The 24,710-nt window shown below is 43.1% G+C and overlaps 2 protein-coding genes across 2 annotated transcripts; both read left to right on the forward strand.

Moving 5' to 3' along the window:
* The first annotated feature begins 80 nt into the window (after positions 1-80).
* LOC310757084 (major histocompatibility complex class I-related gene protein-like) lies at positions 81-12,389 on the forward strand. Its single transcript, XM_083602231.1, has 7 exons — positions 81-209; positions 6,631-6,906; positions 7,121-7,396; positions 8,362-8,646; positions 8,997-9,083; positions 9,947-9,982; positions 10,738-12,389. The coding sequence occupies exons 1-7, from the start codon at positions 152-154 to the stop codon at positions 10,767-10,769; spliced, it is 1,050 nt and encodes a 349-aa protein (XP_083458357.1). The 5' UTR covers positions 81-151; the 3' UTR covers positions 10,770-12,389.
* Positions 11,254-24,404, forward strand: LOC310758068 (vomeronasal type-2 receptor 26-like; the record flags this gene model as incomplete). Its single annotated transcript, XM_083604006.1, has 6 exons — positions 11,254-11,262; positions 14,908-15,086; positions 16,211-16,373; positions 18,991-19,218; positions 21,505-21,631; positions 23,193-24,404. The coding sequence occupies 6 exons, from the start codon at positions 11,254-11,256 to the stop codon at positions 24,101-24,103; spliced, it is 1,617 nt and encodes a 538-aa protein (XP_083460132.1). The 3' UTR covers positions 24,104-24,404.
* Between the last annotated feature and the right edge of the window lie 306 nt (positions 24,405-24,710).

The following is a 24,710-nucleotide window of genomic DNA, read 5'->3' on the forward strand; positions in this document are numbered from 1 at the left end:
TGCCGAAACCCGAGCTCATTTTTCTAATTGGTTGGATGTGTTGCTCTGGGCCAATCCCGAAGCTTGCTCTAGATCAGCCGCTGCTCTAGATTCCACGGAGGGGGCTCTCGATTGCACGGACGGGGCTGTTTGCGGCAGCAATCGATCCAAGATGTGGCAGCTCCTGATCCTGGAAGCGGCTGTTGCCGTCCTGCTGGGAAGCCGCTCAGGTGAGTACCGTTCCGCACACCCATGCAAAGGATTTCCGCGCCTTGGCTTGCAAAAAAAAAGAAGGGAGTAAGATTGCCGTGGTGGCCCTGCTTGCCCCATCCCTAAGCAGCAGCCTTGACTCATTTTGAGCCCTGAATATATTTTCCCTACCGGTCAGGAGCCTCACACTCAGCAGCGGCTCCGCACACAGCCAGCAAGAGCTTTAGAAGGCGTTCACAGCAACGAAATGTCTCTTTCCTCTTTTTGCTGCATTAAATAGTCTTCTGCCCACCCTGCTTAAAATCATCCGCGTGTACCCAGGGTTGCCATAGTTCAGAAAATGTACATTCGGACAGAAAAGTTGTTGAGCGTTTTCGGCCAAAGTTGTTGAGGTTTTCCTTTTGCAAAATCGCTTTAAAAATTGAGGTTCTTGAGCTCCCCACCCCCCACTCCGAAATGGTCAAAATCGCCACTTGCCATACTTTTGGGATTTCCTGGACATTTAGGAGATTTCTGTCCCAGCCTCCAAATATATAGTACAGTGGTGCCTTGGGTTAAGAAATTAATTGGTTCCGGAGGTCTGTTCTTGATGTGAAACTGTTCTTAACCTGAAGCACCACTTTAGCTAATGGGGCCTCCAGCTGCCGCAGTGCCGCCGCCGCATGATTTCTGTTCTCACCCTGAAGCAAAGTTCTTAACCCGAGGTACTATTTCTGCGTTTGTGGAGTCTGTAACCTGAAGCGTCTGTAACACGAGGTACCACTGTATGTCCGGGAAATTTCAGACATACGGCTCTGCTGTTAGAAATGCAAGGGAGGTTTTTAATTTGGGGGTGGGGGGTGCTGCTGAGCCCCAGTCCCCCCCACCTCCCCGGTTGATCCCCTAAACGCTGACCTTTCTGAAAAGTATTCTGCACACCTGACCACCCTATGGATCACCATAGGGATGTGGTGATAGAACAAGGGGAAAACTAGGCTTTGTTTCGCCCGGGTCAAAGAGCAAATTTGGCACACACACATCATGAGCTTTTGCATACACACACAGGCTGGAAGGCGTAATGGCGCTCCTCTGGAGGTGCCACCCAGGGCAATACCCCACCCCCCCAATATGGCACTGATGGATGATACCGTTTTTTATGCTCTTACCTTTTTTTTAAAAAGATATTTATTGAGGTTTTACATATTAAGAAAAAACAGACACAAGTAAAACATAAAAAGTACAATAGATAGAAAAAGAAAAAGAGAAAAGGAAAAAAAAACAAAAAAAAGAGAAATCATACATTCCATAACTTAGTTCCAATTACATATTTCTCTGACTTCCTCACACCTTCCGTTTTGTATTCCCAGTCACTTATTCTGTTCAGCAAATTCTTCCCCCCTTTCATTTATCTTAGCTTTATATTTCAACATAATGTAATTTTCATAATTTCTTCCATTGTCAATCCATTTTTACATATTCCAGATAACCTTGTTACTAGATACCACTTAGGTTCAATCCAACATCATTTTAACATTCATTAATTTTACAATATTTCTGCAAATAGTCTTTGAATTTCTTCCAATCTTCTTCCACCAACTCTTCTCCCAGGTCTCGGATTCTGCCAGTCATTTCAGCCAATTCCATATAATCCATCACCTTCATCTGCCACTCTTCCAGGGTGGGTAAATCTTGTGTCTTCCAATACTTTGCGATGAGCACTCTTGCTGCTGTTGTTGCATACATAAAAAAGGTTCTATCCTTCTTTGGCACCAATTGGCCGACTAAGCCCAGGAGAAAGGCCTCTGGTTTCTTCAGGAAGGTATATTTAAATACCCTTTTCATTTCATTATATATCATCTCCCAGAAGGTCTTAATCCTTGGGCACGTCCACCAAAGGTGAAAGAATATACCTTCAGTCTCTCTACATTTCCAACATTTATTGTCGGGCAAATGCTAGATTTTTGCAAGCTTGACTGGTGTCATGTACCACCTGTATATCATTTTCATAATATTCTCTCTTAGGGCATTACATGCCGTAAATTTCATACCTGTGGTCCACAACTGTTCCCAGTCAGCTGGCATAATGTTATGTCCAAGATCTTGTGCCCATTTGTTCATAACCGGTTTCACTGTTTCATCATGGGTATTCCATTTTAGCAGCAAATTATACATTCTTGACAATATCTTTGTTTTGGGATCTAACAGTTCTGTCTCCATTTTTGACTTTTCCACCTGGAAGCCAATTTTCCTATCCAATTTATAGACCTCCATTATTTGGTAATAATGCAGCCAATCACGCACTTTGTCTTTTAGTTTCTCAAAACTTTGCAATTTTAGTTTGTCTACTTCTTGCTCTAAAATTTCCCAATATTTCGGCCATTTGGCCTCCATATTGAGCTTTTTCAGAGCCTTTGCTTCCATTGGTGACAACCACCTTGGGGTTTTACTTTCAAATAAGTCTTCGTATTTTATCCAGACGTTAAACAATGCTTTCCTTACAATATGGTTTTTAAAAGCTCTATGAAATTTAACTTTGTCATACCATAGATATGCATGCCACCCAAAAACATTATTGAATCCTTCCAAATCCAAAATGTCTGTGTTTTCAAGAAGCAGCCATTCTTTCAGCCGGCAAAATGCTGCTGATTCATAATAAAGTTTAAGGTCTGGCAGGGCAAATCCACCTCTTTCCTTTGCATCCGTTAATGTTTTAAATTTTATTCTAGGCTTCTTGCCCTGCCAGACAAATTTAGAAATGTCTCTCTGCCACTTCTTGAAACAATCCATCTTGTCCAAAATTTGCAATGATTGAAACAAAAATAACATTCTTGGCAATGCATTCATCTTTATAACAGCAATTCGGCCCAACAAGGAAAGCTTCAAATTTGACCAAATTTCTAAATCTTTTTTCACTTCTGACCAGCATTTCTCATAGTTATCCTTGAATAAATTCAAATTCTTAGCAGTCATATTAACCCCCGAATATTTAACTTTATTCACTAATGTTAAACCTGTCTCCTTCTGAAACCTCTCTCTCTCTAGTGGTGTTAGATTCTTCTCCAAAACTTTCGTTTTTGACTTATTCAACTTAAATCCTGCCACATGACCAAATTCATGAATCAGTTCTAATACTCTATTAGTACTAGGTTCTGGCTCCTGTAGTGTCAGTACTAAATCGTCTGCAAAAGCTTTCAATTTGTACTGTTTAGCTCTGACCTGTATACCTTTAATCTGGCGGTCCCTTCTAATCATATTTAGCAAAACTTCCAGGACCGAAATAAAGAGCAACGGGGAAATTGGGCAACCTTGTCGTGTACCTTTCTCTATCCTAAATTCCTCTGATACCACATTGTTAACTATTAGTTTAGCCTTTTGTTCTGAATAAATTGCACTTATACCATTTTCAAACCCTTGACCGAACCCCATCCACTGAAGATTTTTCTTCATAAAACTCCAGGAAATATTATCAAAAGCTTTCTCCGCATCCACAAAAATCAAAACTGCTTTAGTATTAATATTTACTTGCAGTTTCTCCAAAATATTTATAATGTTCCTCGTATTATCAGATAAGTGTCTGCCTGGGAGAAAGCCAGCTTGGTCCTTATGTATCTCTTCCACTAATACTTTCTTTAATCTTTTAGCCAAAATGTCAGCAAATATTTTGTAATCCACATTAAGCAGGGATATGGGATGGTAGTTCTTAAGTTGTGTCTTTTCAGATTCAGTTTTTGGTATAAGTGTAATATAGGCTTCCTTCCACGACTCCGGCGCCTTTTTCCCCTCCAGAATTTCATTACAAACCTCTTTTAGTGGTTGGATTAAGCAGTCTTTCAGGATTCTGTAATATTTTGAGGTTAAGCCATCCGGCCCTGGAGATTTGCCCAACTGCATACTCTGAATGGCACCTTCCACCTCATGCTCTGTTATCTTGTAGTTTAGCATTAACTTATTTTCTTGCGAGATTTTTTGTAATCCATTTGTTTTTAGAAATTGGTCTATGTCAAATTTTTTCTGTGGTTCTTGTGTATATAATTGTTTAAAATACTTCTGGAAGCATTTCCTAATTTCCACTGGATTCTGGATGTTCTTTCCTTCCACTACCAAGTTTGTAATTGTATTAAGCTTTTGTCTCTTTTTCATTTGCCAAGCTAGTAATTTTCCACATTTGTTAGCTGATTCGAATGTCCTTTGTCTCATTTGTTTGATTTTCCATTCCACTTCCTGATTTACCATCTTCATATATTGCACTTGATACAACTTTATGTCTCTCAGAATCTCTTGTGACTTTGGTTTTGCTCTCAATTTCTTCTCTCCCTCCTTTATTTTTTCCAGAATTTTCTCTTTTTTCTCATTTTGCCGTCTCTTCTTTATTGCATTTGTTGGATCAGAAACCCCCTCATAACAGCTTTACTTGCGTCCCAGATTACCCTTTTTTCCATAGTAGTATTCAAATTGATCTCGAAGTAGTCCCTCAGAGCTTTTTGGGCCTTCTTAGTAACCTCTTGATCTCTAAATAAGGTGTCATTCATCCTCCATCTAAAGGAACCGGTTGGTGTTATTCTCATGTCCATTTTCACTGCATTATGGTCAGAGCAAATTTTAGGGCAAATTTATACTTTTCGAGTTTTAGGTGCCAGGCCCCTAGTTATCCAAATTTGGTCAATTCTTGTCCATGTCATTTGGGCTTCAGAAAAGAAGGTTCCTTCTCTGCCCATTGGGTTCTTTATTCTCCAGATGTCAATCAAGTCCATGTTGTCCGTCATCTCAAAAAAGGTTTTTGGTAGTCTGCCATCGTTGGTAATTACCTGTCTCTGTGACTTGTCCATGTTTGTAGATACCACTCCATTCATATCTCCCATCATAATCATATTATAGTCCATATAGTCCAACAATGTCTCATGCAATTTTTTAAAAAATTCAGACTTCCCCTCATTTGGTGCATAAACTCCTAATACCAAAAATTTTTCTCCTTGTACTTGAATCTCAATTGCCACATACCTTCCTTGTTCGTCTTTGAAGATAAATTTCGGTGATAGGCTTTCTTTTGCATAAATGACCACTCCTCTTTTCTTAACTTTGTCTGATGAGATAAACTCTTGGCCCAATCTTTTGTTAATCAATATTTTCCTATGTAGCCTTATCACATGCGTTTCCTGTAAACAAATCAAATCCAATTGTTCATTTTTTAAAATATGAAAGACTTTTCTCCTTTTCTCCAGGGAGTTCAAACCATGAATGTTCCAACTTAATAATTGCAGAGACATGATGTATTTACTTTACTTTCCTCCAGCTGCTCCCAATTGTTGTTCTTGATCCGACGGTGGTATCACTTTCCCAAATTTATCTAAACCCGAAGGTGTTGGTACAATGTCCTGTAATCCGTGTTTCAAAGCTCTCAACTCTTCTGCTGCTTCTTTTTGCAAATCTTCTTCGTGCTCTCTCTAAATTTTTTCTTTATCTTCCACTGATCTTATTTTGTACTTTCTCCCTTTAAAAGTAAAGGACAAGCCTTGGGGGAATTCCCACCTAAAAATGATCCTATTTCCTCTTAGCAGGGCCACTAGGTCTCCGTAGTTAGCCCTAAGGTCCAAAAGATACTTCGGTATATCCTTAAAAATCTCAATTCTTGTATCGTTTATTTGCAAAGCCTCCTGGAAATGCAGGCTCAAAATTCTGTCTCTCTCCTCTTTTGATCGGAGGGACACAGGTGGTGCTGTGGTGTAAACCACAGAGCCTAGGACTTGCCAATTGGAAGGTCTGCAGTTCGAATCCCCGCAACGGGGTGAGCTCCCGTTGTTCAGTCCCAGCTCCTGCCCACCTAGCAGTTCGAAAGCACGTCAAGTGCAAGTAGATAAATAGGTACCACTCCGACGGGAAAGTAAACAGTGTTTCCGTGCACTGCTTTGGACATTTGCCCACCTCCAGTCTGTAGGGACCTCATCTGGTCTCCAAGAATTCTCAACGATAATAGACAAAGGCTCTGAAATTACATCCGCAAGCTCCTTTAGTACCCTTTAGTACCCTTGGATGCAGTTCATCAGGCCCTGGAGATTTGAATTCATTTAAAGTCGCTAGGTGTTCCCTTACTATCTCTTTTCCTGTCTTGGGCTGCTGTTCCCTCCTTACATCATTTACTCTGTTATCAGCAGGTTGGGCATCGCCTTCCTTTTGGGTCAAAGTAGGTGTTGAGTAGTTCCACCTTTTTCTCTGTCACCCAATAACATTTCTCTGTGTTCCCTATGCATAGGACCTACCACTTGCTTGTTCTTCCTCTTACTTCAGACACAGCCGAAGAAACCTTTTTTACTATTTTTAACCTCTCTTGCAAGCCTGAGTTCATTCTGAGCTTTAGCCAGCCTGACTTTCCCCCTGCAACTGTTGGCTACCATGAAGGTCCCTTCCAACTCAACAATTCTGTGATTCTGTGACCCACTAACTTTGCCTGCCTTTCTTCCTTTCCAGGCTTCTCCTCTCACACCATGCGTGTCTGGTTCACTGCAGTTTGGGAGCCCAGCAGAGGACTTTTCGAGTTCACTGCGGTGGCATACGTGGATGACCAGAGAGCTTCTTACTATGACAGCCAGAGCAGGCAGGCAGTGCCTGGCGTCCCATGGATGAAAGATGCTGTAAATCATGATCCTCATATATGGAATATAAACACTTGGAGAGCACAGAATGCTGAACTGAGGTTCCGCAAAGATATGGAGAACCTGCAAAAGCACTATAACCAAAGTGGAGGTGAGCAGCATTCAAGAGAGTCCCCTCTGAAAGTTTTGGGATAAAGGTGCAGTCTTTTACCGAAATTAACAGTGTTTTCTTTTTGCTTGCCGAAACTTTTAGCAGAAACAAAGAACTCTTCCTTTCCCACATTTTCCGGCATAAATCAGAAGGATTTTTAATCCCGAAAATTGGAACAGCATATCCTACTATGACCCTGATGTTTATCTTTCAGGCTTCCACACTTGGCAGATGGCATACGGCTGTGAGGTGAGTGAGGATGGCCACAGAGCAGGCTATGCCCAATATGGCTATGATGGGGAAGACTTCCTCAGCTTTGACAAGGAGACCCTCACCTGGACAGCGACAGATGTTCCGGCCCAGTTTACCAAGAGGAAGTGGGAGATTGACTTGGCCTGGTCTCAACGCCTCAAGTTCTACCTGGAAAAGGAGTGCCCTGGCCGACTGCCGAAACTCTTGGAGTGTGGAAAGGAGGTTTTGCTGAGGAAAGGTGCGGATGGGAAAGCAGACTTAACTGTCAGCTCCCTTTGTGGAATGGATGTTGTTGGACCCACAACTTACATCAACCCTGGTCGACATGACCAGTGGTCAAGGGTGAGGGCAGTTGTAGTGCGGCAACATCTGCAGGGCCACGAGTTCCCTGAACTAGGTCCACCACCATCCTGTTTTCCACCAGTGATGGTCCATCTAACTCCCTGTTGTCTAAGCCGAGGTTTGCCAGCCTTTGGAATTTAGAAGTAGGAGTATGTGTGTCAGTCACAAAATGGCTACCATGGGGTGTGTGGCGTAACCCAGAATGGATATTTACTGAGCCCTTTCATGGGCACTATCCGAGATATTGGCAGGCACACTAAGTTTCCACAAACACTGCACTGGCAACACCTGATCGACACTGACTGGCAGTGGCTTTGCAGAGTTTCATGTAGGGGACAGGGAACCAGGGATCTTCTGCATGCGGTAAGTGGAAGTATCAGGAACTCTGGAGTGATTTAAGATTAACATTGCTCCTCACAGATAAGTCAACTGGTTCAGAGAGATCTGACTCCGGTTCTGCTATGGAGACCCAGTGATGCTGTTCCCTGAAGCCCTAAGAAGGCTCACTATGCAAGGTGCAGAAATGCCAATTACTGCCTTTTGTAGCAATGGAATCCCATTCTCGGGAGCTCCTAATCTCTTGGGGATCCTTCAGCTGGTGGGATATTTTGCTAACTTATTACAACACAGCTAGAAAACCTCAGGTCCAGGACACCTGAATGTGTTACACCCACTGAGTATTTTTGCTTGTCTAGAATGTGTCCTGATAATTCTTCTTCCTGAACACCCACTTTCTATAGACCTGTGAATGTCAAATTTACATTAAGTGCTCCACCCACTTTAAAGGAGCGCATCCATCCTCTCAGTGGCTGGAAGGGTGCTGATAGATGTGCTTTAGCGACAACTTTGTCATTTTCGCAGAGCCTCCGACGGTGAAAGTTACACGCATGGCAGGTTATGATGGGCTGGAAACCCTTATCTGCCAGGCCTACGGATTCTATCCCAGAGAGATCAACGCCAAGTGGATGAAGGATGGGGAGGTCTGGGAGCAGGACACCTTCCGCAGGGATGTGGTCCCCAACTCAGATGGGACCTATTACGCCTGGCTCAGCATCAAGGTTGACCCCAAGGATAGGGACCACTTCCGGTGCCATGTGGAACATGATGGACTTCCGGAGCCTCTGGACTTGGCCTGGGAGGAGCCTGGTGAGCGATCAGGAGGGGAGGAAGGCTGGCTGTGGTGACTAGTTGCCCCAGTGGGAAGTCCAAGCAGGACCTGAGCAAATCAGCATTCTCCTCACCTGCAGTTCCCAGCTGCTGGTATTGTTAATGGACATACTGCTCCCAATTGTGGTGGCAGAGCGTAGCCATTGTGGCTCGTAGGCATTGATAGCACTCTCCTCCATGAATTTGTCTAATCTTTTAAAGCCATCCACAATGGTGGCCCTCACTGCCTTTCGATGAGGGGCAAATTCTATAGTTCTACTATATATTGCATGAAGAAGTATTTTTTGTTGGGGTTCCCATTCATCATTCTCTCTTTTACCCCATTTCAGCCTCAAAAGTATTCTATTTGTGGATCATCTTGGTGCCTGGGGCTGTTCTTATGGGGTTGATGGTAGCAGGGATCACACTATACATCAGTGAGTATAAACTGTGAATTCATACGCAGGGAGGGAGGAGATCATGCTGGTTTAGACTTTGAGGATGAGCCGAGGACTTGATAGCTGGTGGCCCATCAAAATCTGGAGGTACCCATAAACATCTCCCCAGATGTGCCCAGAAACTATGTGAATGGTGTTTTACTACCAAGACCAAAAAAAGTGGCCATGGCTGCATCCGCACAAGGACTGATTTCCTGCAAGATAAGCAAGAGAGCCAGTGTGATGTAGTGGTTAAGAGCGGTAGTCTCATAATCTGGTGAACCGGGTTCGCTTCCTCAATCCTCCACATGCAGCTGCTGGGTGACCTTGGGCTAGTCACACTTCTCTGAAGTTTCTCAGCCCCACTCACCTCACAGAGTGTTTGTTGTGGGGGAGGAAGGGAAAGGAGAATGTTAGCCACTTTGAGACTCCTTTGGGTAGTGATAAATCGGGATGTTGTTGTTTAGTCGTTTAGTCGTGTCCAACTCTTCGTGACCCCATGGACCAGAGCACGCCAGGCACTCCTGTCTTCCACTGCCTCCCGCAGTTCGGTCAGACTCATGCTGGTAGCATCGAGAACACTGTCCAACCATCTCGTCCTCTGTCGTCCCCTTCTCCTTGTGCCCTCCATCTTTCCCAGCATCAGGGTCTTTTCCAAAAATCGGGAATATCAAATCCAAATAAATCGGGATATCAAATCCAAATTCTTCTTCTTCTTGTAAGGCACTTGAGGCTGCTAAAAACTGATGGAGCCTGTGCTGGGGAGGGTTTAGTGGGGCCAAGCCTCAGGGAGGCCAAGTGGGATTGGGTTGGGTTGGGTGAGGGTCTCTTCCACTTCCAATAATCTGCTTCTGCTTCCGCAGGAAACCAGCGAGAGGGTGGCTCCAGAGCAACTTCAGGTGAGTGATGCCCTCTTTGAAATGCTTCTCCAACACAGAGCTAATCTCTAGGGTGGGACAAGGAGAGAATTGTGGTGCTTAGTTCTTAGACTGGTCCTCAAGCTGCAGAAGACTCATGACATCTCTCTCCACCCCATCCTTGACATGTTCTGGGGGAAATGAGTCTCCTGCCTGGTCTTTGTCTCTGTGCAGAGACTCCTCTGGTCCAAAATATGTATGTGGGAGGGACTCTGAGAAGCAGCGCTGGCAAGGAGACGAAGTATCTTGATGCAGAACGATGATATCTGATTAAGGTTTAAATACTTTGTAAACATGTTTTACCTCTTATTTTGCATTAAGTGGTGTATAAATTAATAATTATTAATAGTGGCTGACTACTTTCACCCTATGCCTCCCTATTTGATTTGTCTATCTTCTGTCTCCATGGAGAATTTGCTTCCCCTGGTAGAGTTTCAATGTCTGCCTGAAGGCCATTTACAGGGATCAGGAAGGAAAATATGTGACTCCATTTCCTTGTATGAGTCCTCATTTGGAGCCCTGCAATTCTCTCTCCATTACACACCTTCCCCTTCATTGTAGCTCCCCTTGCATGTGACTTGAGCTGTGGTGGGGTGACGCAGATGTTCAGTTGGCCCTGCCTCAGAAGGAATAGGCTAGACTTGATGGCTCCTTAGATCCTTCCAGTTCCTAAGGCCTTCATGCTGACAATTCCACCATGCCAGATTAACAACAGTCTTTCATTTACATTTCTGCAGCAAGATATTCTGCTGGTGTGCCAGAGAGCTGAGGAAGGTGCCCAAAAGCCTGTTGTGAATCTTCAGTGCTTCTCCAGAGCTTTTGCCTACAAATTATACAAGCTTCATAAGGGCACAGGAAGCTGAATCAGAGCTTTGGTCCATTGAGCTTTAAGTACTGTCTGCAGTGACTGGTTGCCATGCCTAGAGATGCTGAGGATTGATGCTGGAACCTTCTGCATGCCAAGCACATACTCTACCTCTGAAGTTTACATTTGCAGTGAAAATCAAAAAGAGATGGAATGGTGAAGGTCCATTGTGGGTTGAATACTGTTTTGCCACATGCAAGGGGTTCAGTGGCAATCACAGCACAAGTGGAGGGAAGTTCAGGGTTTTCATTTAATAGACAGCATACACAAAAAGTCTTTTAGCAAAATTACAGAGCATGAACCGAACTTCCCCGTTCAGTTATTGGGAACTCCAGGGATCTATAATGGAGAGACTCGGGGCTTCTTTTAGCCGGAACTCAATTCCGGCATGTCTCAGGTAAGCACCAAATTAAGCCAAAAGCCCTTGCTAATTGCCGAAGTGCCAGTAAGATAGGAAAAATAATACAAACCACTGTCTATTTCTTTGAGATACAAAAGTCTTCCATGTAGGTTTCCCCTATAAATAGTTTCAAAAGAGAAATTTTGGGGAGCCACTTTAAGGATCACATTTCTTAAAGGAATGTCCATTGATGTTTTAGCATGGAATGTTCCATGGCATGGAATTGATGTTTTAGCATGGCAGCACCTAACTTCTAAACAATTTATAGACAAAGCTATCTGGAAAGGTCACTTCATTGTATATATTTGTTCTTAAACTCTGCACATTTTTTCTTTGATAACCTTATGAGCATTACTCTTTTTGAAAATCGGTTTTATTGGTATTTTCATATAACTAATATTTTATATAACTATTTTATAATATTTTATCTGAACAGTTTACATTTTTATTACATTCATTTTCTAAAAAAACCAAATAAAACAACCTAACTGACGTATTTCAAATCAGCCAAATTGAGGGAAATTACAAAAATCTGAAAAGTTGGTAATTACAGACAGGAATTTATTTATCACCCTCTTAAGATATATAGAAGCAAAATATGAGCGCAAAATGGAACCGGTCAAAGAATTAATGATAAAATGGCACTTTTCTCCAAGCAAGAATATGGAGAGAATTGTTTTAAAGTGATTGCCATCCAGTGTATGAGTCCTGTGATCATAAGTAGGTCATGAACAAGTACAGTCTCCTTATGGCACAAGGAAATTATCACTTTTATTTGGGTAGTAGCACAATTGCTCACAGCAAAAGAAAAAAAGGCATATCTTTATAAAGTATTCAAATGAACACGCTTATTACTGGCATGCACCAACTGTGAATTTATTGGGAAGCTGATAACTTTGGGGACACATTGGTCTCTGTTCTTGTTTGGATGCTGATCTTCTGTACGGGAAGTTTTTAATGTTTGATGTTTTATTATGTTGTTGATGATGATAATGTATGGAAGAAATTGTTGTATTAGTCTTCTGCTCTGCTGGAGGTACAGAACCAATTGTTTTGATAATTTTATGCTTATATCTTGTTTCTTGAAAAAATATTTAAATAATTTTAAATAACTTTTAAAATTACATTCCTGAAGTGTTTTAAGGTGGTTTGATGGGGTTGGGGGGTTATTTGTTTGTTTGTTTTGGGGAGTTATGTTGTACTCTGGCCTTTCCCAGTGTAAAAAACAAAAATCTGCCCTTATTCCCTTATGGGGGACACAAGAGCCCTTAGAGAGTCCTTTGTAGGTTCTCCATCGGTCAGAGAAAATAACAGAGGCCAGCCAGAGAATATTGAGAAGCAAAGCAGCTTGTAAGCCTGATCTTTATCAAACTGTTGCAACAGGGTGTTCCCCTCACACACAGGAAAGGAGGAGGACCCCGAACCAAGGTGTGCCTGCTCTTATATAGACATTTTATATTACCCGCCCTGGAGTCCAAGACCATCCCCAGAAACATCATACCTACATCACAGAAGAGGTGGTCTACAGCAGAAATCTGAGTGCATTGTTTATCTCATCTGACAGGTTACCTGTTAATGGTTACTTGATTGGATACCCCGGGGAGCCTGGCCAGTCTTTTGTAAAGACAAATACTTAGTTCCTGAGCCAGGTCACAGGTTCACCCTCTTCATACACAGACATACCCTTAAAACAGGATTTGTGAACAAAAAGACAATGGGGAGCCCCCCCCACCTCTTCCCTCCTTGCAGTGGGTAAAACCTCAGCGCCTAGGACTTGCCGATTACATGGTCGGCGGTTCGAATCCCCGCGGCGGGGTGAGCTCCCGTCTTTCGGTCCCAGCTCCTGCCCACCTAGCAGTTCGAAAGCACCCTTAAGTGCAAGTAGATAAATAGGTACCGCTTTATAGCGGGAAGGTAAACGGCGTTTCCGTGTGCTGCGCTGGTGCAGGCTCAACAGAGCAGCTTCGTCACGCTGGCCACGTGACCCGGAAGTGTCCTCGGACGGCGCCGGCTCTCGGCCTCTAGAGTGAGATGAGCGCACAACCCTAGAGTCGGACACGACTGGCCCGTACGGGCAGGGGTACCTTTACCTTTAACTCAGTATTCTCAGGACACAGGGGTGCCGACTTGAATAAAATATTGGGCCCAGGTAAGTAAGCCCCAGCCCATATAACTGATCACATAATGTGGGACACACCATTTGAATGGCAATGCCCTGCAAATATTTTTATGTGTTCTTATGGAAGTGTGTTTTTGGGCCACTCTAGAGGTTGTGGTATAGACACAAACTTTGGCAAACCCTTGGCAGTGTCCTTGGATTGCTCTGAAAGTTACCGTACTTCCCAACAACAACGAAAGGGCTTGTATAGAGTAGGTGGGCATGGCTTGACCAAAACAGCCTGGCAGACCAAGTGGGGAGGACCTGGCAGGTGTAAACTGGCCCATGAACCAGATGTTCCCACCTCTGTCCTAGAAGGAACCCTTGATCCGGACTCTTGTGAATGTGTTTTCCATCAAGTTTTGACATGCTCAGCTGACCTCTCTGATATCCTCAGAGTCTGGAGCCACATCTGGTGGTTTTTGCAACGTGTTTTACAGTAGTCCTGCACCTGCATACAATACAATACAATACAATACAATACAATACAATACAATACAATACAATACAATACAATACTCTTTATTGTCATTGTCCCGTACAGAACAACGAAATTGTAAAAATCTACATCAATTATTCAGAAACCAACAAGCCTGCTATCCCAGCTATCCCAGCCTGGTTAACCCCCTAAAAACTCTGATACCCCATAATCAAATACAATATACTCCCACAGAGACTACCTTACACTGCATTTAAAACCCAAATCGCATTTGGATAAAAACTGTTTCTCAGGCAGCTAGTCCTAGTCTTTATAACCCCACACCTTCTTTCAGAAGGCAGAAGCTGAAAGAGATCATTTCCGGGGTGCACACTATCCTGCGCTATCTCTACAGCTTTCTTATGACACCTGGAAGCATAGATTTGATCCAAAGTGGGAAGAGTGCACCCAATTATTCTCTCCGCAGTCTTTACAACCCTGGACAGCATTGTTTTTTCCCTGAAAAATATGGAGCCACATTGAAAAATCAGGAGGTTGTGGAGTCAGTTTTTCTTTCCCTTATAATTATCAAAATCATAGCAGTTTTGTTTTAATCTTCTCAACAAAGCTCCAGGGATTTGTCCAAATATTGCCTTGGAGCCCACTGAAGTAAACATCTGATTCAAGAGCCCCATGATGTAATATCTTGTATCTGAGCTGCAAAGGGCTGGTGCATAAGTATCTCCTTTACTACTGAGAGCTAGGTGAGAGTTTTGTACAGACTACACAGGTGTGAGGTTGACTTCCATCCCCTTCAGACTGTAAGTCTTGGTTGGGCTCCATCAATGTTAGGAAAGCCACTGAACTTTGCTTAAAGAATAGAATAGTAAGGTTGGAAAGGACCCACGGGTCATCGAGCCCAACCCACTGCAGTGCAGGAATCTCAGCTAAATCGTCAAGTTTGGCTTCATCTACAATCTTCCAACTGAGAGGAGCAGTTCCATGGGAGAGGAATGTTCAAGGCAGACAAGAAATGATACCACTTTTGCTCCTTTTGCTCCTTCAGCCCTACGCAGATTTTGGAATGGTGGAAGTGAAATGCCCCTTGAATTTAGAGAGAGAATGGATTGACCCATTCAATTATTACAAGCCAGGAGATCACCTCATCAGTGCAGTCATTTCTGCTACAAGAGCTTTATTTCATTCATACGTCTTCAATAAGTCTCCCTCTACCAGCTTCAGACTGTAAGTCGACCTGGTTACTTCTGCTCCACAAGCTGACAATTGAATGTACCCCAATTATTCCCAATGACGGGGCTCTTTTGTGCTCCTGTTAATCCTTGTCCTGTTTTGTCTTTGGGGGGAGATTCAGCAATGCATCAGTGCTAAGGCACCATTGACAGCATGGCTTGTCTTTTCAGATGTTGTTATTAGCAAGGTCCCCTTCCAACTGTAAAGTATAGAAATGTAAGACAAAGCAGTTCTTTCTTGGTTTTGAAAGTGGAAAAGCGCAGGGCAGTCTCTCTGGGTGAGCCCGATAGCTGCTTATTAAATAAGCAAATGTTGCCCAATGCCATGTTTTCTGTTGGAAAGTAGGACCAAATCCACTATGACCTTTTAGCAACATATCAACTGTCCATAAGTTTTCAGCTAGGGAAACACTGAAGGGTCACTTCCAGAGTACCTCTTGACTGAGTATTCATTCTGATCTTTTCCCACAATTTTTAGCGGGGAAGTATATGACACTCATGGGACATGGGTGGCGCTGTGGGTTAAACCACAGAGCCTAGGGCTTGCTGATCAGAAGGTCGGCGGTTTGAATCCCCACGACAGGGTGAGCTCCCGTTGCTCGGTCCCTGCTCCTGCCAACCTAGCAGTTCAAAAGCACGTCAAAGTGCAAGTAGATAAATAGGTACTGCTCCGGCGGGAAGGTAAACGCGTTTCCATGCGCTGCTCTGGTTCGCCAGAAGCGGCTTAGTCATGCTGGCCACATGACCCGGAAACTGTATGCCGGCTCCCTCGGCCAATAAAGCAAGATGAGCGCCGCAACCCCAGAGTTGGCCACGACTGGACCTAATGGTCAGGGGTCCCTTTACCGTTATATGACACTCGCTGCTTCCTGAGCGTTCGTACTGATTGGGTTATGCACTTGTCTATCACACTTTGTTCTTCTTGGATGTGTGTTTATTGTCCCTGGCCTACAATTATTGCAACTATTCTTGATCATTTTATTTTGGCAGTAAAGCAGCCACAAAGTACTGGAAACTTCTGTCCCTCTTGTTTGCCATTGAGGAGATCAATCGGAATTCCAGGCTCTTACCCAACACCACTCTGGGCTATAATATCCATGATAACTTTTTCCATGGAAGGGTGACGTACGAAGCCTTGGTAGACCAACTCTCTTCTAGGCAGGTGAATGTTCCAAACTACAACTGCGGAGGACAGAATAACTTGGTTGCTGTTCTTGAAGGGGCGGAGTCTCACAACTCCATTCAGATTTCCAGGATTCTGAGTATCTATAACATCCCACAGGTAGGAATGGAGAGAGGTGTGCCATTTTCTGTCCGAGTCTAATTCTAGAGAACTCAAAAGCTATGTACATTTTGCATAGTGTTGACATAATGTCTTCCTCTTCAAAATGAGGAAGACCTGAGATGTTAGGATTTTTATTTTTAAAAGCTGTCACAAACAATTGTGGGTTTTTTCGGGGGGGAGGGTATTGGAATTAAATGATACTAATGAATAGACTATGTCGGACATCACTAAATGGGGGGGACGACCCTCAGTGACAAATACTGAAATTTTTCTAATGTCCCAAGTATTGGATTAACCTGTATTTCGTTACTGTAGCATCCCAGCTCATATCGCTACATGAGCAATCCACTACTACTCCAGAGTCTTGCTCCCAATCAGTCAATGCCAGTTCAGACCACATGAACACATATGGGGACAAAACCAATAGCCACTGACATGGAAAGAGGATTTAGGATGATAGCGGACAGCGTGTTTTGGATCGCAGGCTTAAGCCTCTTTCTTTTTTCCATTTAATTAATTGTAAGAGGAAAAGATGGGGGAATGAATGCCAGTAAACAGCTGGGCTGTCGTTTTAGGCAAAAACAGTGGAAGAATGGGAATGTTCAGCTGGGAAGCTTCACTCTTTGAAGTCATCTTCATGTCAAATGGTGGTTCTCAGCACTCTCTGTATGGGGAATAAAGGGGAATAAACAAGGTCTCTAGTATAGGTGGCCATGCCACTAAATATTTGGGAAAGTAGATATGTTTTGAAGAAGAAGAAGAAGAGTTTGGATTTGATATCCTGCTTTATCACTACCCGAAGGAGTCTCAAAGCGACTAACATTCTCCTTTCCCTTCCTCTCCCACAACAAACACTCTGTGAGGTGAGTGGGGCTGAGAGACTTCAGAGAAGTGTGACTAGCCCAAGGTCACCCAGCAGCTGCATGTGGAGGAGCGGAGACGCGAACCCGGTTCCCCAGATTACGAGACTACCGCTCTTAACCACTACACCACACTGGCTCTCAAAACACATTAAACATGATAGATAGATAGATAGACAGATAATAGATATAGATAGCATAACATTTTGAAAGCATCTAAGTGGCATACCATAACAAGAAGCCTACTCGGATGCTTTAAAGGTTGAGGTAATTTTAACCTGTTTTACTGTTTTAACCTTCATATGTTTTAAAGTATTGCTGAATTTTTTCTTGATTTTCTTACTTTTCATAAACTGCCTTGAGAGCTATTGTTTCAAGCGGTGCATGCATTTTATGAAATTAATGAACTATATATGCAAATAAAGTAACAAAGAGTAGTAAAATCATAATATTAAAGCCTATTAAGAACAAATAAAAACAGGGACCCAGGGAATTCCTAGAGATTAAAATCCCATCTGATCTTACGTGTCAAGTCATTGCCTCAGCACAAAGATTTGCATTTACAAGGTAAATAGTTTTTATTTGGAGTAATAATAATAAAAGGCTTTGATCCGAAACAAGTCAACCATCTTACTTCTCTTGCCAGGTCAGTTATGCATTTGTCTCCCAAGTTCTCAGTGATAAGAGTCAGTTCCCTTTTTTCTATCGAATGGTCCCCAAAGAAGAAGCCCAATATTCAGGGATTGTCAAGCTGCTCCAACACGTCAGATGGACGTTTGTTGGTCTCTTTGCTCCAGACACCGACAACGGAGAGAGATTCTTAAAGATGTTGCTGCCTCTACTCACTGAGAATGGCATTTGTGTTCCCATCTCACAGAGCATCCCCCTAGTTGACAATCAACCTGTGAATATCAGTTTCCTACCATTCCAAAAGTGGAGACAAGTCAATGTATTTCTTTACTATGTAGAAACTAATTATTTATCCCTGGGAATCATAATTATAGAAAAAACATTCAACCTCTTAAAACCCAAGACAGGGAAAGTCTTGATCACAACAGCTATGTGGGACATCTCCTTGGAGTTAAATTACAGTGGCTTATCTTTCCAACACATCCACGGCATTCTTTCTTTCTTTTTGGAGACAAATAAACGGGCAAAATACGGTGGTTTTCTACCCTTCCTCTCTGGTATTAAAAAGTTTTGGGAGGATGCTTTTGATTGCTCCTATTCAAAGCATGCATTCTCAGTGAAAGGCCGGACAAGATGCAGAGAGAGAGAGAAACTGGAGATGCTTCCCCAAGACGATCTGGAAAGAATCCTCTCTCTAGACAGCTACAGGATCTACAACACTGTCCAAGCTGTGGCTCGTGCCTTAAATGCTGCATATTCATCTAGATCTAAGCAGAGGGCAATGTACAAACTGGAAGTTCAAAGGCTACTGGCATGGCAGGTATTTCATTCCCATCACAGAATGCCAAACGTGACAATCAATCGTACCATTCCAGAATCATTTTCTTGGATTTGTCTGAGAACATGTGTAGCATGGGGAGGTAAAAATTTTAGGGACCAATTCAGGTCGCTTCAAAAATGGGTCTGCAAAATATCACTTTCCCAAGCAGAAGCTTAAAGACACAGCTACTCAAATCTGCACCCAGCCCCAGGTCAAAGGAGATCTAAATATGAAATGGGCAGAATTGGATAGCCAGTATAATTTCCCCTTATTCTAGACGATACTCTTTTCTCTGCCATTCTAGCTCCACCCTTTCCTGGGAAACTCCCAGTTTTACAATTCTTCCATGGATGGAGTATATTTGGATGAGAATGGGGAACTGGCAGCTGACTTGGACATTGTGAACTGGGTGAAGTTTCCCAACAAGTCCATCCTTAGAGTGAAATTGGGGAGTATCAACAGACAGGGATCCCGAGATCTACAGTTCTCCACCGACCAGGATGCCGGTGCTTGGCCCAAAGGGCTCAAACAGGTGAGAGAATTCATCTATTTTTCTATGGTATTTCCCACCTCAGCAGCTCTAACTATGGTCTACCTCCACATGCCTGTCAACATTTGTGGGAGATTGCGGTCAAACATAACTATGATTGAGTGCTAATTAGTTCATGAAAGGTTTAAGACAACCCCTGTTCTGTATTGTATTGTAGGATAGCTCAACAATATTACAACCAGAGCATAGCTAACTCGAGCCCCCTCTTTTCCAATGAAAGAGGAAGTGAAGCCTTCTCTTCTTGCCATGTTGCTCTCTCCATGTCATGTAAATGACCAAGGAGGATGTGCTTAAGCAAGCTCCAAGCTTAGCACACAAGTTTGTAATATACTGTATTTTTTACTTGAGTATTCTGCCTTTGTTCTCCTTGCTGCTGCTTGGATAAATGCATGAATCTGACCTTTGGAATGTTTTGTAAGTAAAACTTTTTAAACTTACTTAACAGTATTAGCAGCCTACATTCCTAACACTTCACTATGCTGCTTCACATTGTGAGTTTAACTGCAACTGCGGGCTACTGGAGAGTGAGTTTATCCCCCCCCCCACACACACATTATTTACGCCACACATGTGAATCACAGGGATTCATATTTTCAACATCAGCATCCAGGATTTATTTCATTTAGTAGTAGGTCCCTGTTAAAATGTACATGTAGCATTCAGATGTTTGTGGTGTAAGGAGGTTGCTTATTTTAGTAACCAGATGAAGTGGCCCACATTTCCTCCAACCCCTGCCCTAATTAAACTAGAAACACTTCTTAATAATAATTTATTATGCCATTATTATTCCCTTCATTCATTAAATGCCCAGGGCAGAGTACAGAGAAAATAGACATATGAATTCCCTTATCTATGGTGAAGGCTCTGTTTCACATTGCTGGGAAATATTCTACACTAATCAATTGGATTGTATCCTATGGCTCTCAGTGTTTACCTTGAAGTCTTCTGAGAACTTAGGTCCTGATCCATTTATCATATGTACCCATTTGATAAATTGGCTTCAGTAGCAAACATGGAGCCTGTGTAGTTACTGGAGGTTTGGTATTATGCAAATTTCAGGGACTCTCTCAATTTCCATATATTTCAGATTTTCATTATTCCAGTCTTGAGTTCAGTTCCCCATAATTCTACATCAGACAGACATTTTAAAAAATAAAATGTCCTGATTGCCGCTTTAGTACAAATTTCTTTTAACACTCACTCTTCTTTTCCAATACCAAAAATTATCAGAGAATTAGTGAAATGTCATTCCATTTGGCTTTCCCCACAATGAACAACCAGGTACCTACAGTTCGCACCTGCTGCAGCCTCTGGATTGTCTTGAAGGGTAGCTCAAGAATCATACAACCAGGAGGTTATCAGAGCATAGAAAACTGAGTCCAGACTAACCCTGTTTTAGGAACTATCACAGCTAGTGGACCTGCAGGAGCTGGAAATAGCCACTGAATGTCACTGAAATTACTTGGGCTGCTAGCCCAAGTGAGCGTAACAACTTTAATTGATGCTTTTAACTAAACATAAGGCTAGAATAGCTAGAAGAATTGATTAATAAACGGCCTCGGTCCAGTATACCTGAAGGAGCGTCTCCACCCCCATCATTCTGCCCAGACACTGAGGTCCAGCACTGAGGGCCTTCTGGCAGTTCCCTCGCTACAAGAAGCCAAGTTACAGGGAACCAGGCAGAGGGCCTTCTCGGTAGTGGCACCCGCCCTGTGGAACGCCCTCCCACCAGATGTCAAAGAGAACAACTACCACCAGACTTTTAGACGACATCTGAAGGCAGGCCTGTTTAGGGAAGCTTTTAATGTTTAACAGACCACTGTATTTTAATTGTTGGAAGCCCCCCAGAGTGGTTGGGGAAACCCAGCCAGATGGGTGGGGTATAAATAATAAATTATTATGATGCTGTTAAGGTGCTACACTCAATATGCCAGCAAGTTTGGAAAACTCAGCAGTGGCCAGAGGATTGGAGACAGCATCTTAAAAAGTAGAAACAAACATGAGTCTGACCAAACTGCGGGATGCAGTGGAAGACAGGAGTGCCTGGCGTGCTCTGGTCCAGGGGGTCACGAAGAGTCGGACACGACTAAACGACTAAACAACAACAAAAATTGTTGTTGTTGTTGTTGTTGTTGTTGTTGTTGTTGTTGTTATTATTATTATTATTATTATTATTATTTTGTGGCCCTCCCCAACCTTGTGCCTCATTTCCATGACGAAATAAGGCCTAACCTGTTTTCCTTGGCGCCCCCTTGTCTTTACGTTTAGGCCCTGCCTCCTTCCAGGTGCACGGAAAGCTGCAGCCCTGGATCTGCCAAGGTGGTTCAAGAAGCAAAGCCACTCTGCTGCCATGACTGCCTTCTCTGTGCGGAAGGGACCATCTCCACTCACGAAGGTGGGATAAACTCCAACATGTAGCAATATTCTCAGGAACATGAGGTCTCCATGTTGTAGAATCATTTCTTTAATAATAGAAACATGGTTGAATATTTTGTGGAGAGTAGGTGTGAAGTCTGTGAGCAGTGCTATTTTTCTAGAAAAAGAAGTGCTGGAGCTCACCGTGAACTTCTCCCTCATTCTCTTAGAATGGTGCCCTCCTGAGAGGTGCAGGAACTGAGTTCCGGGTGAAAAAAGCCCTGTCTGTGAGATATAAAGCAGTGATCTGCAACCCAGGATGCCCGAGTTCTGCCCTAAGATTCATTATTCATAACGCTTCCAAATTTACAGGTGAAACTCAAAAAATTAGAATATCGTGGAGAAGTTCATTTATTCCAGTAATTCAACTTAAAAGGTGAAACTAATGTATGAGATAGACTCATGACATGCAAAGCGAGATATGTCAAGCCTTTATTTGTTATCATTGTGATGATTATGGCGTACAGCTCATGAAAACCCCAAATTAACAATCTCAGAAAATTAGAATATTGTGAAAAGGTGCAGTAGCTATTCAATCCATAACAGCTGCAACCTGAGCCTTTAAATGGTCGTCCCTGCTGCTTGTGCACCTTTTTCTTCCACACTTTTCCCTTCCGCATAACTTTCCATCAATGTGCTTCGATACAGCACTTTGGGAACATCCCACTTCTTCTGCAATTACCTTTTGAGGCTTCCCCTCCTTAAGGAGGGTCTCAATGATGGCTTTCTGCGCAACTGTCAGGTCAGCAGACTGAGAGACCATTTAAAGGCTCAGTAACTCATTGCAGGTGTTATGGATTGAATAGCTACTGCACCTTTTCACAATATTCAAATTTTCTGAGATTGTTAATTTGGAGTTTCCATCACCTGTACACCATAATCATCACAATTATAACAAACCTTTTAAGTTGAATTACTGAAATAAATGAACTTTTCCACGATATTCTAATTTTTCGAGTTTCACCTGTAAAACTGTTGTCAGGATAAGGGGTTCCAATATTGCTTAAAAAGTTGTATGGACAATTAATAAATGAATACCTGTCACCCCAGGAACAGGAATGACTAGAGGACCTTTGGCCGGTTCATTTTTTTCTCCCCAAACCATGTCACATGGTTTTCTACTACCTTGAAGGAGGGCCTTCTTCATCATGATCTTCTTATTCGGCGATCACTCATAGCTGAGTAAGATTGCCTTCCATGAGCACTGTTTTAACAATGAGTCCGTAAGTGACTGTGGAGGCCAATTCTGGATCCACACGTCCTTCCTCCAGGTGGGAGTTGATCACGGTGTGGATTTGCCAAGCGTGCCTTCCTCTTAGCACGATTCTCCCTTGCGTCCTGCAAGGGTCTTCAAAGCACATTTGGTAAAGGCTGTTCTCCAATCTCAACCTCCTTGGGCATGTGCAATGATTTTTATGGAATAGAGTTTTTAAACAGTAGGACAGTTCAAGTTTACCCCCAATGGATGCGAACAAAGACATAAACAAACAGGAGGGACCATCTTTTGTAAATAAAAACCCATATTTGTATTGTCTCTGCAGATGCGGAGCATTGCTCAAGGTGTGCTGAAGATCATCATCCAAACCAGGACCAAGATCAATGTGTACCCAAGATTATCACCTTCTTGGCTTATGGAGAACAACTGGGAATCCTCCTAGCTTCCTTTGCCTTCTTATTAACTTTAACCACAGGTTTAGTGCTGGGAATCGTTGTTAACTATAAAGACACTCCCATAGTCAAAGCCAACAACTGGGACCTCTCCTGCATCCTCCTTGTATCCCTCCTGCTTTCCTTTTTGTCCTCCTTCCTGTTCATTGGAAGGCCAAAGAAAGTGACCTGCCTTCTGCGACAAATTGCCTTCAGCATCATTTTCTCAGTGGCCATTTCTTCTGTGTTGGCAAAAACCATCACTGTGGTGCTGGCCTTCCTGGCCACAAAGCCAGGGAACAAGGTGAGGAGATGGCTGGGGAAGTGTTTGGCAAACACCATTGTCATTTTCTGTTCCACTGTCCAAGTGGTCATCTGCAGCATCTGGCTGGGGATCTCTCCTCCATTCCAGGACTTTGACACAAGCTCCCAGGTTAAAGAGATCATCCTGCAGTGCAATGAAGGGTCTGTGGCCATGTTTTATGGTTCCCTCAGCTACATGGGCTTCCTGGCTGCCATCTGCTTCACGGTGGCTTTCCTAGCCAGGAATCTGCCTGGGGCCTTCAACGAAGCCAAGCTGATCACCTTCAGCATGCTGGTCTTCTGCAGTGTTTGGGTGTCCTTTGTGCCCACCTACCTAAGCACCAAGGGGAAATATATGGTAGCGGTGCAAGTCTTCTCTATGCTGGCCTCCAGTGCTGGGCTCCTGGGCTGCATCTTCATTCCCAAATGCTACATTATTATATTGAGGCCAGATCTAAATACAAAGGCATATTTATCCACAAAAACTAAATTAGAAACCTGATTCTTCTCGAAACTGTTTTTCAGATGTGTTGTTCAGCAAGTACAGCATCAAACTTCAGATTATGTCAGAGGATTCTGCTCCTCACCACCTCTGCATCCATACATGTGGGATGAGTAGATGGAACTTTTTAATATAGTCTCCCACCCTACTTTTAATGTTTAGTCCGAATCTCCTTTCTTGCAACTTAAATCCATTAGTATGGTTCCTACCCTCCAGAGCAGGAGAAAACAAGCTTGCTCCATCTTCCATGTGACAGCCCTTAAGATATTTGAAGGTGAACCATCGGAAGTGGCTCTTAGAAACTTCAAGGTGATGCAAAGCTGTCAGCAGCTGTGTCTCTGCATCTTGTACAATCTAAAGCTTAATCCCCTCTTAGGAGACCCCAAAATGGGGAAGTGCAGAGAATCAGAGAAGAAAAAGGTAAAAAAAAAAAGGTGGGGGGAAGTAGGGAAGGAGGAGGAGTTTGGATTTGATATCCCGCTTTATCACTACCAGAAGGAGTCTCAAAGCGGCTAACAATCTCCTTTCCCTTCCTCCCCCACAACAAACACTCTGTGAGGTGAGTGAGGCTGAGAGACTTCAAAGAAGTGTGACTGGCCCAAGCTCA

The sequence above is a fragment of the Podarcis filfolensis genome (assembly GCF_964270895.1).
Source record: "Podarcis filfolensis genome assembly, chromosome: 2".
In the NCBI taxonomy this organism is placed as follows: Eukaryota; Metazoa; Chordata; class Lepidosauria; order Squamata; family Lacertidae; genus Podarcis; species Podarcis filfolensis.